The sequence below is a fragment of the Sus scrofa genome, chromosome 7, assembly GCF_000003025.6.
Source record: "Sus scrofa isolate TJ Tabasco breed Duroc chromosome 7, Sscrofa11.1, whole genome shotgun sequence".
Classification (NCBI taxonomy): domain Eukaryota; kingdom Metazoa; phylum Chordata; class Mammalia; order Artiodactyla; family Suidae; genus Sus; species Sus scrofa.
The window spans coordinates 24,900,912-24,914,417 of NC_010449.5; the positions used below are offsets into that span (position 1 = coordinate 24,900,912).

The 13,506-nt window shown below is 46.1% G+C and overlaps 1 protein-coding gene across 2 annotated transcripts; it reads right to left on the reverse strand.

Moving 5' to 3' along the window:
• SLA-DRB1 (MHC class II histocompatibility antigen SLA-DRB1) lies at positions 475-13,105 on the reverse strand. 2 transcript variants are annotated; one of them, NM_001113695.1, is given in 6 exon segments: positions 477-839; positions 1,124-1,147; positions 1,628-1,738; positions 2,746-3,027; positions 5,414-5,683; positions 12,917-13,088. In NM_001113695.1, coding segments are annotated over 6 exon segments (801 nt in total). In that variant the 5' UTR covers positions 13,017-13,088; the 3' UTR covers positions 477-825.

The window sequence follows — 13,506 nt, forward strand, 5'->3', positions numbered from 1 at the left end:
GGGAACCTCCATATGTCGCGGGAACGGCCCAAGAAAAGGCAAAAAGAAACAAAAGAAAAAAAAAGAAGTACATTTGTTTAGATTTTTTCTGATTAAAAAAAAGGAAAAAAGATATAAAAGAGGATGGTTACAAAAATTTTGAGGGCATCACATCCTTTCAAGTTACCTGCGTTTCTTACATCTGTTGCCCCAATTCTCTCTCCCATGGGGGGAAGGAATTGTCTTTGAAAATGCAAAGATGTAGGGAACCATCAGGAAATGGATTCACTGAGGGCTCTCTCCTACCTCAGGAAAACATGCCTAAGGACACAACGCAGAAAACCCGAGACAAAAACTGGAAAGGAAAAAAGGAAACTTTCTAGATCCTCATGTGACCAAATTCAGGAAGATAAATAAAATCATTATTGTTTTCTGATGCAATCCTCCCTTTCTCTTTTCTTTTGACCTCTTTCTTTGAAGGTGTATGAAACAGACCATTGTCACTCCATATTTATTGGAGAAAAACATAATAAGGTAATATGGGCAGTGGATGAGTTCAGATGCACAGGAGGCAGTAACGTCGAAAACAACAGGGACCAACCAGGAAAAAAAAAGGAAAGAAAAATGAACATAGGCACAGCAATCAATGCCAGGAACTTCCAAGTCAAAGGGGGGAGGCTGAGAAAGCCATCAAAAGACCTTTTCTGCAGGGTCCCTGAACCAGGAGCAAAGGAGAGTCTGAGGAAGAGCTCTCCTGGGGGAGGACGCAGAGCATAGCAGGAGCCTTCTCATGCTGTGAAGACGCTGGCACAGAGGATGCTTGCTTGGAGTGTCACCACCTGCACTTCAGCTCAGGAGGCCTGCAGGGCACAAAGGAGGGGACTGTTTCCAGAGGTAACCCTAAAAGTGGCTCCTTTTCACCCTCTCTCAGGACCTCATGCGAAAGCACTGAGGCAAGAAGGGGAAAAATTCTTAAGACTAATTTAGCCCACAGGCCTTTTGCTTAGTGGTGAGAAAAACTGTAGTGTAAATGCCTGGTCAGAAGGCTGGTCCAAGTCTTTCCTTATTTCTGTCTCTGTCTCGTCACTCCACCAGCTGTTCCAGGGAAACAAAATAACCCCAAAAGAGAGGTAAAGAGCATTACCTGTTGGCTGAAGGGCAGGGCGTCCTGGGAAAGAACAGAGAAGACATACACTTAGAAGCTAAGGAGGTAAATCTGTCCCCAAAACACAATGTCCCCAGCCCCTGACACGCCACTGAGATTTCTCTAAACCACAACCCACAGCACCTGATGTCAGGATAGACCGGACAGCAGACACTAAGAGCATGGGACCTATGAAGGTTTTCTCACACAAACCCAGGGTAATTTCATCAGCCCAACTCCCTCCTCCTGCATTTCCCCAGAATCTCCGCCCAAAATCGCCACTCAGGTTAACACGTGTCTTATCTCTACAGGCCGGCATCCCCTCTGTGCTTCACCCACAAGTCACCATGACCATCGATTTCTGGATTTCTAAGAAACCGAAGTAAACTGGGGAAATAAAGGCCTTACGCCAGAAGAGTGACAGAGAGAGAACGAATCGAGCAAAGCCGTATTTCTTCCTCCAAAAAGGCCGTGGGGCATCTCGGCTGACAACAGGCTCCTCACCTTTCTGATTCTTGAAGTAGATGAACAGCCCCACAGCAACAAAGAGCAGACCCAGGACGAAGCCCCCGATCCCACTCATCATCTTGCCCTGAGCAGATTCAGACCGTGCCCCTGACAAAAGAAGCCAGTTTTAGTCATTTTTACCCCAAAGCCAAATACACAATTTGAGACTGACAGCTTTGTGACATGGGGAAGAAAGCTGCCCTGAAAAAAAGCAGCATAATTGTCCATTTCTGCAAAATGGACTGACATGCAAACTCAGGGGGTTCCTGTCCTAGCTCAGTGGTTACCTGACCCGACTAGCATCCATGAGGATGTGGGTTCAATCCCTGGCCTTGCTTAGTGGGGTAAGCATCTGGCATTGCCTGGACCTGTGGTATAGGTAGCACACGTGACTCTGAACCCGTGTTGCTATGTCTGTTATGTAGGCTGGCAGCTACAGCCCTGATTCCACCCCTAGTCTGGGACCTCCCATATGCCACCAGTGCGCCTCTAAAACGACAAAATAAATCAATTAAGTAAATTAAATGCACACTCAGTAGCTACAAGGCTAAGGCATTCAACTCAGTTGAACACCACAGCCCTGACATAAAGCCACATGATTTCAACATCCGAGGGATGAGAGGCCAGGACCTCAGTGGCATTAAGTAGCTGGTCTAGGGTGACAGAGAGACACAGAGCTGGGTTGGATTCTCCTCATGTCAGACAGGTCCCCACATGGTAGAGGATGTGCCTCTTCTCAGATCACAGGGACCAACCCAGAGCAGCAGTGTCAGAAGCACGAGCCCAGTCAGACACAGGGGACCGCTGCCAGGGGCCACAGGGTGACCATGACTTGAGACACGGCTGAAAACAGGGACATCCTCCATGCTGCCTGTCAGGTAGAATTACCTCCCCAGGGGGCATCGGTGTTTGGAGAAACTATCACAGGGTGTCTGTAACCCATCAGAGCATTTCTAGCACAGGGCGTCACAGGGCTCCCCCGTCACCTCAGCTGAAGGACAGGAGAACAGGCAGCAAGTGGACACAAGCTGAGAGGAGAGGAGACACCTGACACTCAGGGGCAAGCACGTCCCCTCCTTGTGCCTGAGGGACTAGAGAGTCAGAAAGCCTCTCACTCCATTCCACTGTGACGGGGCTCGTCAGGCTGGGGTGCTCCACTCGGCAGCTGTAGACCTCTCCACTCTGAGGAACCGTTTCAAGCATCACCATGGTCTGGAAGGTCCAGTCTCCATTAGGGATCAGGCCTGTGGAGACCACCCCCGCCGCCTCTTCCTGGCCATTCCGGAACCACCTGACCTCCACGTGGCCTGGGTAGAACCCGGTCACAGAGCAGACCAGGAGGTTGTGGTGCTGCAGGGGCTGGGTCTTTGCAGGATACACCGTCACTGTGGGCTCAGCTAGGAGACAAACAACAGACAGGAGTAGTGAGGAGGACAGAGCACGTCTCCTTGGTTGGCTGCCTCTCTGAATCCAGTCTCCTGGGCCAGCCTGAGGTCCCAGGCCGGCCTCCCTCACAGCGGGCCATGTGGCCCCAGGGAGTTAGTGCCATGAGCCTTGCATGTCCTCCTTACACAATTCACCTCTTAGATTTCAGAGCTCTTGGGAAAAGGTGCATGTGTTTCCCTTTTCATGGTATGAAACAGATACTTACTGTTGAATTGAAGTGTTTACAAATCTTTGCAAGGCACATAATGTATTCATTACAAGCATCATTTCTAAAGCCAGGCTGCCTGGGGTCAAATCTAACTACTGCCTCTTACTGATTGATCCTGGGAAGATACTCACATTCCTCTGTGCCTCGGTTTTCTCACCCATAAGAGGAGATAAAATGTGATTTATCTCCTAGTCTTATGTGAGGAATGAAGGACAGAAAGTTTATAAATAATAAGAGGCAATTAGCCTTCAACATATGTCAGCTATTTATTATCCTCATTTAACTGAGAGGAAATAGGACTCAAAGCTGTGTGTGCAGATGGGGGAAGGGCAGTGGGGACAGAGGATGAAGTCCTGGGAATGCTGTCTCCACACACTCAGAACACCTGAGAAATGGTCCTACCCTGGAAAGGAAAGGAGACACTGGTGATTCTGAAACTCCCTGAGTTGAATCCCAAGAAAAGTATGAGCCCTGCCCTGAAGGGGAGGGAAATGAGGAAGGAGAGTGATTGTTAATAAATTCTTATGCTCTGTTGATCAACTTGTCTCTGTTGTAAAACAAGTGTATCTACCACTGGAATTCGCATCATATTCTATTTGTCTGCTTTTAAGCCTACCTTGAGTTCCAGGTGAAACTTAGGACTCACTGACATGTGTGTGCTGAGTGCCTGAGATAGTTCTTGCCACTGGCAGCCTCAAAATACACATTTTTGAAGAGAGAAACTAGGAAAAGAACAGTTTTACATTATCACCAAATGATAGAATTAAGATTAATGTAAATTTTCCTAACAATTTTGCAGTGTGTTTCATTAAATAAAAATGTTTATACTTCTGTGTTTCTTCTCAGAGAGGTTATGAAGATTAACTGAGTTAAGTCTTGTACAACCCACTGAAGAGAACCTGCCATATGTTAAGTTCTATATAAGCATTTCAAGTAAAAATAATATTTTGGAGTTACAAGGAGTAAAATATGAAGTTTAAATTTACAAACTGGAAAATAATGAACTGAATCAAATATAAACCACAGTCAGGAAAATGGATGAATCAAATATCAGCAAAGTGTTCATTTTATAGGGCACAGAACTCATAAATTCACAGAGAAAAACACCGGGACACCAGAGGTAACCGACAGTAGCAACTGTTTTGAGGGCAGTGACAACAGTTAGCCGATACATATATGAACAATGTTCAAGAATTGTAGACATCAAAGAAATGTAAATTATAAATTAAAAACTGTAAATTTTCAAGTTAGTATTTGACCATATTTGTTACACTAGAAAGGTCTAACCACAGGGAAACTCAGGTAAATGTTTACACTGTGGAAAGAAACAATACGTCACTCCTCTAATATGATTAGCATTATAAAAATAGCACCATCAGCATTTTCAAGGACCAAATTATAATTCAGAAAGCTGGTCTCACAATCAGGTCAACGATGTAAAAATATATACACTCAATAAACAGAAAAACAAGCAATTTAGACCTTAAAGGAGCCTCTGAGAGGTCACAGGTGCCTCAAGGGGTCCCCTCCCCCACCTCTCAAAAATCAGCCTGACACCTTTTCTCCACTACAAACTCCTGCATCCAGATTTCTGGGGGTTCAGGAGAGGAGGGCGTGGCCAAGAGCAGGTGGTGGCTCTTGTCCTCCCAGGCTCCCAAGCCTCTCACATTCCTCCCCTCTCCTCCCCTAGACCCGCCCCCAACCACAGAGGCTGGAAGCCCCTTCCCTCATCTCTGCCCTCCCTCCCCCCTCAGCGGTCCTCCCTCCCCCCCCCCCCACCTCGCCTCCCACAGGGACACCAAGGATGCCTGCAGCTGCCCCCACCCCGTCCCCTCCCGCCTGGTCCTCTCAGACCTCAGGGCGCCCACCACCACCACCACCACCAACACACACACACAGACACACACACAGACACACACACACACACACACACACACTCCCCTCTCAGGCACACACTGACAAAACCACACAGGGTCTCCCAGACAACACCCTCTCACAGGAACCCTCCTACCCGGTCCTCACTCCTGGTCTGCACACGCACTAACTCAAGACTGAGTCCAGTATGTCTGTGTCTCTGTCTCACACACACTCTGCCCCCCGCCCCCCGGCCGCGCACTCCCCGCGCTCACCTCGCCGCGGCACCAGGAATGTATCCAAGATCCGGTAGTTGTGTCTGCAGTACGTGTCCACCTCCGCCCGCCTCTGCTCCAGGAGGTCCTTCTGGCTGTTCCAGTCCTTGGCGTCTGGCCGCCCCAGCTCGGTCACCGCCCGGTACTCGCCCACGTCGCTGTCGAAGCGCAGGAACTCCTCTCCGTTATAGTATTGCCTCTCCAATAACCTCACCCGCTCGGTCCCATTGAAGAAATGACACTCGAATTTCAACAGGTGCAAGAAATGCGCTGCGTGGACAGCAATGATCCAGTCACCAGGCGGGCTCCTGAAAAGACTGAAGGCACCGCCCCCCAGCAGAGGGGCACCTGGCCCCGGGGGAGGCCCCAGGACCCCCTCACAGGCTCCACGGGCACCTCCCCACCCCCGGCACCCACGGGCTCTCCTTCATCTGCCTGCTGCAGAGGGAGGCTGCGGAGGGGAGGGCAGGACGGAGGACAGAGGACACTCCGCTGGTCCAGAGCCTTTGGGGACACACTGCTTCCATGCCTGGCCGGAAACCTCCAAGCTAAGGCTCCCCAAGGATTCGCCCCATCACCACCTCCTTCTAGACGCCTCCACCAGAAAGGCAGGCGCTCCTCTCCCACAGCTCTTAACTCTTCCTTAACCGTGTTCACCTCAGTCCCTGAACATCTGGTCGGGGCTGACCTTGTGCCTGACCCACCTGGGCCCCTTCGAATCTAAAAAGGAGAAAACAGATTACCCTCCACTCTTGGAGCTTGAACTGTATGGAAAGTGACTGGAACTGAGGGGAAAAGTAGGGGTGTGTGTGTATATGTTTGAGGGGAAAGAGGCACATTTCAGGTAAAGGGACTGCCATGAACAAAGCCTGAAAAGAGTTGATGACCTTCTTCAAGAAACCAGAGAAAAGAGTTCACTCAAGCACAGAGAGTGAGAGGGAGGAGGGGGAAAGCCCAGACTAGGGAAATCAAGTGAAGCCAGGTCCTGAGAAGCCTGAGAGATGATGTTAGGATTTTGACTTTATACTTAGCTTAAAGAGAACTATTACAGAGTTTTAAGGAGATGAAAACCATAATCTCAATGCAGGGACACAATTCCTTTTCTGCATTTCCAAATCAAGAAAGCTCAGAAAAAAAAAAAAAAAATTATTTTCTTTTACAGCCACACCTGAAGCATGTGGAAGTCTTCAGTCTGAGCATCAACTCCAAGCTACAGCTGCCAGCCTACACCACAGCCATGGCAACACCAGATCCTTAACCCACTGAGTGAGGCCAGGGATCAAACCCATATCCCCACAGAGACAATGTCAGGTCCTTAACCCACTGAGCCACAACAGGAACGCCAGAAATCCTGATTTTTTAAGATTTGGGTGCCAAAACTCTCTTGGAATATCAGACCTCATGAGGTCAGAGGTCATTATGGCTTTCAGGGTGAGGGCGTCTGTTCTGCACATTGTAGGCTGTCCGCCAGCCTCCCTGGCCTCTACCCCTAGATGTCAGAGGAAAACCTTCTGTGTGACAACTAAAAATGGCTCCAGATATTTCCAAGTATGACGACATCAAAGATTGGGTAAAGAAGGATGGTGATCATTCACTGGGGGGGCTCCTCTGGTGTAAACCACTGATCATGGGGTGCAAAAGCCATTGTTGGGAGTTCCCGTCGTGGCACAGTGGTTAACGAATCCGACTAGGAACCATGAGGTTGCGGGTTCGGTCCCTGCCCTTGCTCAGTGGGGTAACGATCCGGCGTTGCCCTGAGCTGTGGTGTAGGTTGCAGACGCGGCTCGGATCCCGAGTTGCTGTGGCTCTGGCGTAGGCCGGTGGCTACAGCTCCAATTCGACCCCTAGCCTGGGAACCTCCATATGCCGTGGGAGCGGCCCAAAAAATAGCAACAATAACAACAACAACAACAACAACAACAACAAAAAGACAAAAGACAAAAAAAAAAAAAAGCCATTGTTAATTATGGAACATCTGAGAATTACACTGAAAGTTTTGTCAGCATACTAACTGTTGGAAATCTTTGTCCTACACGAAATTTAAGTCCTTTAAGAATCCAGCCTCACAGTTCCCATCGTGGCTCAGCAGAAACAAATCTGACTAGCATCCAAGAGGACGCAGGGTCAATCCCTGGCCTCCTCCAGTGGCTTAAAGATCCAGTGTTGCCATGAGCTGTGGTATAGGTCCAAGACTGGGCTCGAATACGGCGTTGCTGTGGCTGCGGTATGGACCCTTAGCCTGGGAACACCCACGTGCGCTGTGTGTGGCCCTAAAAAGATGAAATTTAAAAAATAAAATAAAAAGAATCCAGCCTCAGTAGAGAGCTATTTCCCCAGCAAAATTACTTTGTTCGGGCCCAAACTGACCTAATTCTTTGCTTTGCTAACCCATTACAAAGACATGTAACTTATCGACAGACACATTGCCGCCTTTCTTAAGTTCTCAGCCACTTATCCATATTAGTGAACCAGAGCCATGGATTTTTTATTCCTCTTCAATGATCCAACAAATTCATTTCTTCTGCTCCCAATAATTGCACTAGGCATTAAATTACCAGACTTGGCCCGATGTAGAACTCTTATTCCTCGAGTCACTTCCCTCAGAAGAAATGAAAGTAAGAAAAAGATGACATTCTCATAGAGACAGTTTACAACAAAAGAACAGGTCCCCAGACTTTGCCTCTTAGAAATGACGACAGAGAGGAGGGTACTCTGGATCAATCCACATCCATCTTACTATTCATAAATTCTCTAATGCTGTTTTCACACACGTCAAAGTTAAAAAAATTAAAATATGTGAAGTTATTTTTCACCGTAGTGTGTATGGTATTGTTTTGTTTTGTTTTGTTTCTTATTAGGACCGCATTTGCGGCATATGGAGGTTCCCAGGCTAGGGGTCACGTCAGAGCTATAGCTGCAGGCCTGCACCACAGCCACAGCAACACAGGATCCAGACTGCATCTTCGACCTACACCACAGCTCATGGCAATGCCAGATCCTTACAGATCCTTAACCCACTGAGCGAGCCCAGGGATAGAACCCGAAACCTCATGGTTCAGTCAGGTTTGTTTCCACTGAGCCACAAAGGGAACTCCCTGCCTTGTATGGTCAATACTGTTCCTCTGGCTCATACACAATTTAAGGTCGCCAATTTAGTAAGTGAAAAGATAGCCTTCCCAGCTAAATTTAGATTTCAGGTAAGTTATTGTTGTTCAGCTGAAATTCAAATTTAACCGGATCCTATGTTTTATTCGGCAACTCTAGCCCAGCTTGCTAATACAATTTGAGAAGAAGGAATGCATTTCATACTTCTGTTTGTTCTTCCTCACATGCCCATGACAGCCTGGGCACAGCGTGAACCCATATGGAACCTGACAGATAAGTGCAAAATGATGAAACGTTCTCTTAGCTGTTGACTCCAGCACTCTTCCGACTGCAGATCACATAATAAGTACTCAATAAGCATATTTTTATTTTAATTTTCATAACCCCTAGGAATGCAAGATCACAGAATCTTTCTATTCCTTAACTTTCCAAAGCACATGATAACTTCATCATCATTTGGCGAGAGTCATCGACTTTTATCACCAGTTACCCTTTTGAACACATAAGAGTAGAACCACTGCTTACTATGTAATAAGGCAGCATATTTGAATCCAGTACAAAAGGGGTATGCTGACATAGGAGAAGGGGAATTTCTATCAACTCAGATTTATGTGACATCATCTGGGTTCTGGCACCAACTGTGTGACACAAAGTCACTGAAATCTTTTGAATTTTGACCCCATGGATATATATGTTTTTAATTGTTGTAGATATGAGAGGGTGGTTTTGAGATTTACAGGATAAAATGTATAGGCCTGGTAGAGGGGAACTGCAAAATGTCTGGATGCTCCATGCTCATGGAAACCAAATTGTTCCCCACTCCATCTTCATCAACTAGGTCTCGAGTAAATATTGGCTGTATGAATGAATGGCTTTTGCACAGCCCGTCACCACCCCACACAAGGGCACCCTAGTGCTTCCTTGCTGATGAATGAACATCTCTGGGTCTCAAGATCTCCCAGCCTGTCTTCTCTCTCTTGGATTCTTACACTTCCGGTCCAGCTGACTCTCTGATTCCAGGGCACAGGCTTCCCCTGATTCCAGCTACCCACATGTGGCATCTGTACTCCACTTCCTCAGCTCCCTTTCTCTCTTCAAACAAGCCAATCCAGTCCCTGTCTTGGAAACTTCACTTACTGTTCGTGTCAAGTCCACCAAACCCAGTGCTCTCTTCTTCCTCGTCTTCTCACCTCGCGAGCCTCTTAGGGATGCACACAACTGGTCACCGCCTCCCTCCTTGACAAACCTGCTTTCCTTCACGTTCATGCATCACATGCTCTTGATTTTTCTCCTCATCACTGGACCCCTTTCCCAGTCCCCTTTGCTGGTTCATTGGTCCTTGGTCCTCTGGGCTTGGCCCTGGCCCGCTTTTTGTTGTCTACACACACTCTCTCTCCCTGTGCAACCTCCTCTACTTTCCTGGATGTTAACACAGGACATGTGCCAATCACCCCACCATATACACCTCCAGCCCTGGCCTCTCCCTGAATTCCAGTTTCACATATTCAGCTGACTGCTTGACAGCTCCCCATACATGTAAATACATGACTTCAAACTAAATATGAATAAAACTATTACTCCTAAACGCCCACTTCAAATTATTTCCTTCCACAGCTTTTCCTGTCTCAATAAACAGCACCACCAAGTTTATAGGCATTACTCGAGACGAAGCCCTGAGGAATAAGCTTGATTTTTCTCCCTCTTCCCCTTATGCTTCGTTAACAAGTTACTCAACAATCTTGCCCAAGTCTGTTCTCTTTATCATGACTGCTGTCTTTGTCACCACCACACCAACTGAAACCACAAGCATGTCCTCCATGGAGAATTCTGCCATGACCCTAAATGATCTCCCTGACCACCGGCGAATCCTTCAATCCAGTTTCTGCATGGTAGCTAGAATTATTTTTTAATAAACATAAGTGACTCTCCTTGTAAACCCTCAGTAGCTTCACATATCTTTTTAAATAAAATACAATTTTTTTAAGAGTTCCTGTTGCGGCTCAGCAGAAAATGAGCCCAACTAGTATCATGAGGATGCGTGTTCAAACCCTGGCCTTGCTAAATGGATTAAGGATGCAGTGTTGCTGGAAGCTGTGATGTAGATCACAGACATGGCTCAGACCCTGGGATCCTGCACTTCTGTGACTATGGTGTAGACCAGCAGCTAGAGCTCTGATTAGACCCCTCACCTGAGAACTTCCATGTAAGACAGGTGCTGCCCTAAAAAGCAAAAAAAAAAAAAAAAAAAAAAAAAAAAAAAAAAATTTACCACGGCTATTAGGGCCTAGTATCACTTGTTGCCTGACTTCATCTTCAACCTCATCTTGTTCCATGTACCAACTTGCTTGCTATGCTTCAGCCGCTCTCTAGTCTCCTTTCTGTCCCTTAAGAAAATCAAATATCTTCCCCACTTCATCCTTGCCCTGTTCCCTTACATCCTTCCCGTGACTGGCTTCCCATCATTTGTTATTTCAACTAAATGTTGCTTTTACTAGCCACCTGAAGTGAAGCAGGGGAATACAGTTCTCATTGTTCTGTAACTCTGATTTATTATTTTCAGAGCTCTTCTTGGTCTCTGAAATGTTTTTCTTTGTTAAATGTTTATTGGTTTATTGTCTTTCTCTCCTATTAGTTCCTTGACAGTTGGAGACTTTTCTATTTTTTTCAAATAGAATTCTCTGAGCCTAGAACAGAGTCCAACATTTAACAGCCATTCAAAAAAAAAAAATTGGTGTAAGCAAAAAAACCCATGTTTCCATAAATTGATTTCTGTAGGGATCCTGGAAAGCAAGAAGGGGCTCCAGCTCCAACATTCTTTAATTCTTGTAATGCATCAAATCCCTTTTACTTGCTGTGACAACATCAGACAAACTTCCTTTTTCTCCTCCTACTAGTTGCAAGAAATATTCATAGTTAAGAAAAAGGTGATTTGGGGAGTTCCCATTGTGGTGCAGTGGAAAGGAATCCAACTAGTACCATGAAGATTCGGATTCAATCTCTGGCCTCACTCAGTGGGTTGGGGATCTGCTGTGGCCATGAGCTGTGGTGTAGGTCACAGACATGGCTCAGATCCCGCATTGCTGTGTGTGTGGCTATGACTGGCAGCTATAGCTCCAATTTAACCCCTAGCCTGGGAACTTCCATTTGCCCCACAGGTGTGGCCTTAAAAAGCAAAAGAAAGAAGAGAAGGAAGGGAGGGGTGATTTTAAGAAAGGGGAAATTTTTCACTAAGTTCCATCTCATCTAACAGATTGTACTAGTGGTGGGATTTTCAGCAATAGTGATGATGTACTTGGAGATAGACTAGGGAAGAACTAGAAAGAGAGGTAACCAAACATGGCTAACTTAGGAACACAGAAGGCCTGATGAATGAACTTATGAATTGGGGCCAAGAATCAAAGAGGCTAATGAGATTCCTTCATTTGCCTATTGACTTTCAGCCCCATGGGATGGAAACAACCTTTACATTCTGTGTACCCTTCTCAGAGTTTGTGGCTTGAACCATATGAGATTATTGATATTTGACTACCCTTGACTTACAGAATTTTATATAATTTTTCCTATACTAGTTGAATCCCTTCTCATGGGCTCAAGGCAGAGAATGGGGAGATGCAGGAGAAACTGTGTAGAAAGATTTAAAATAGATTCATAGTGAACATTAACCTGGGTCTGGTTTTCAGAAGATGCCTTCAGTTCTTTAAAGCATCAAAGAACACCCCATGGATGGTCCTTATCTACAGGGTCATACCAAGTACTAAGGATCTCTGCTTAAGCTTTAGGGTGCTTCCCACAGGAGAAATAGAGAGAAAACTAACTGCAACTCCTGTCAGAACTTCCAGTACAGGGCTATGATTCTTGCAAACACAGGAGTTCAGGTAAAAGGAAAAGATTTAATGGGGAGCGGCCCTGTGATACATTCTCAGATACTTGGGAGAGACACCAACATCATAAATCTGTTGGGGCATAACACAGGATCTTCTAGGCAAGATCTTTCTAATTCCTTTTGATTCCCCAGAAAATTTTGGCTGAAATCTTCCCTTTTTGGCGTAACTCAACATAATAAAGGAAATTGCTAGACAAGAAGTTAATTTGACATCCTTATTTATAAATCTACTTAAGACCCCAAGGGAATGAGATGCAAGGCTGGAAAGATTTTATTGGAGGAGAGTTGAAAAAATGGTTAACATATATGGAGGCAACTTATACAACTCTCATAAAGAAGGCAAGCACTGAGCCTTCTGAATTGTGGAAAGAATTGAGGATCCATATGAATAAAGATCAGTGGTCACTGAAGAATATGTCACAATTTTTTTCAGCGACATGGCCTACACAGAGTGAAATGGCAACTCCCCTCCTTCCCCACCCCGTGATAGATCAACTCCCAAGAGAGGTACTTACGTGGGGTGTCCCTGGCCAAAGCCAAGGGAGGGCTCAGCACCACCAGCATCACAGTCAGAGCCGCCATCCAGAAGCCTCTGGAGAAACACAGATGCAACATGCTGGAGAACAGGAGAGGACAGTGTGTGAAGGGAGCAGGCAAGTCCCACTCAAATGGGTACTGTGGCCCTCCTCCACCCACATACCGAATAATACCACCCAAGGACCTCTGTATTTGCTCCTGGATTGGGTGAAACCAGCATTAGCCAACCAATCAACATCAGTGGTAAATAGCATCATTTGTTGCTGGTCAGAGATTCACTATGAAGGTCCTCTTCTGAAACCTAGAATTTCCTCCAGTGAAGAGATTTTTTTAATTAAATATTTCAAAGGTTTGACCCAGTTGCTTCCAAAATATTTTAATTGGGCCCCTATTGTGAGTCATCTTTTTGCCGATTAGTGATGTGTATACAAACTTAGCTCTTTTACAAGCATGCTTTTCTCTCACTTTGAGACAGAGCTGTTTGACAAACATATGTGAGTGTGTTAGGAGACGGGGGAATGGAAAGAAAATGATTGCAAGTTACAAGATCTTTAATCTGGTCCTACTT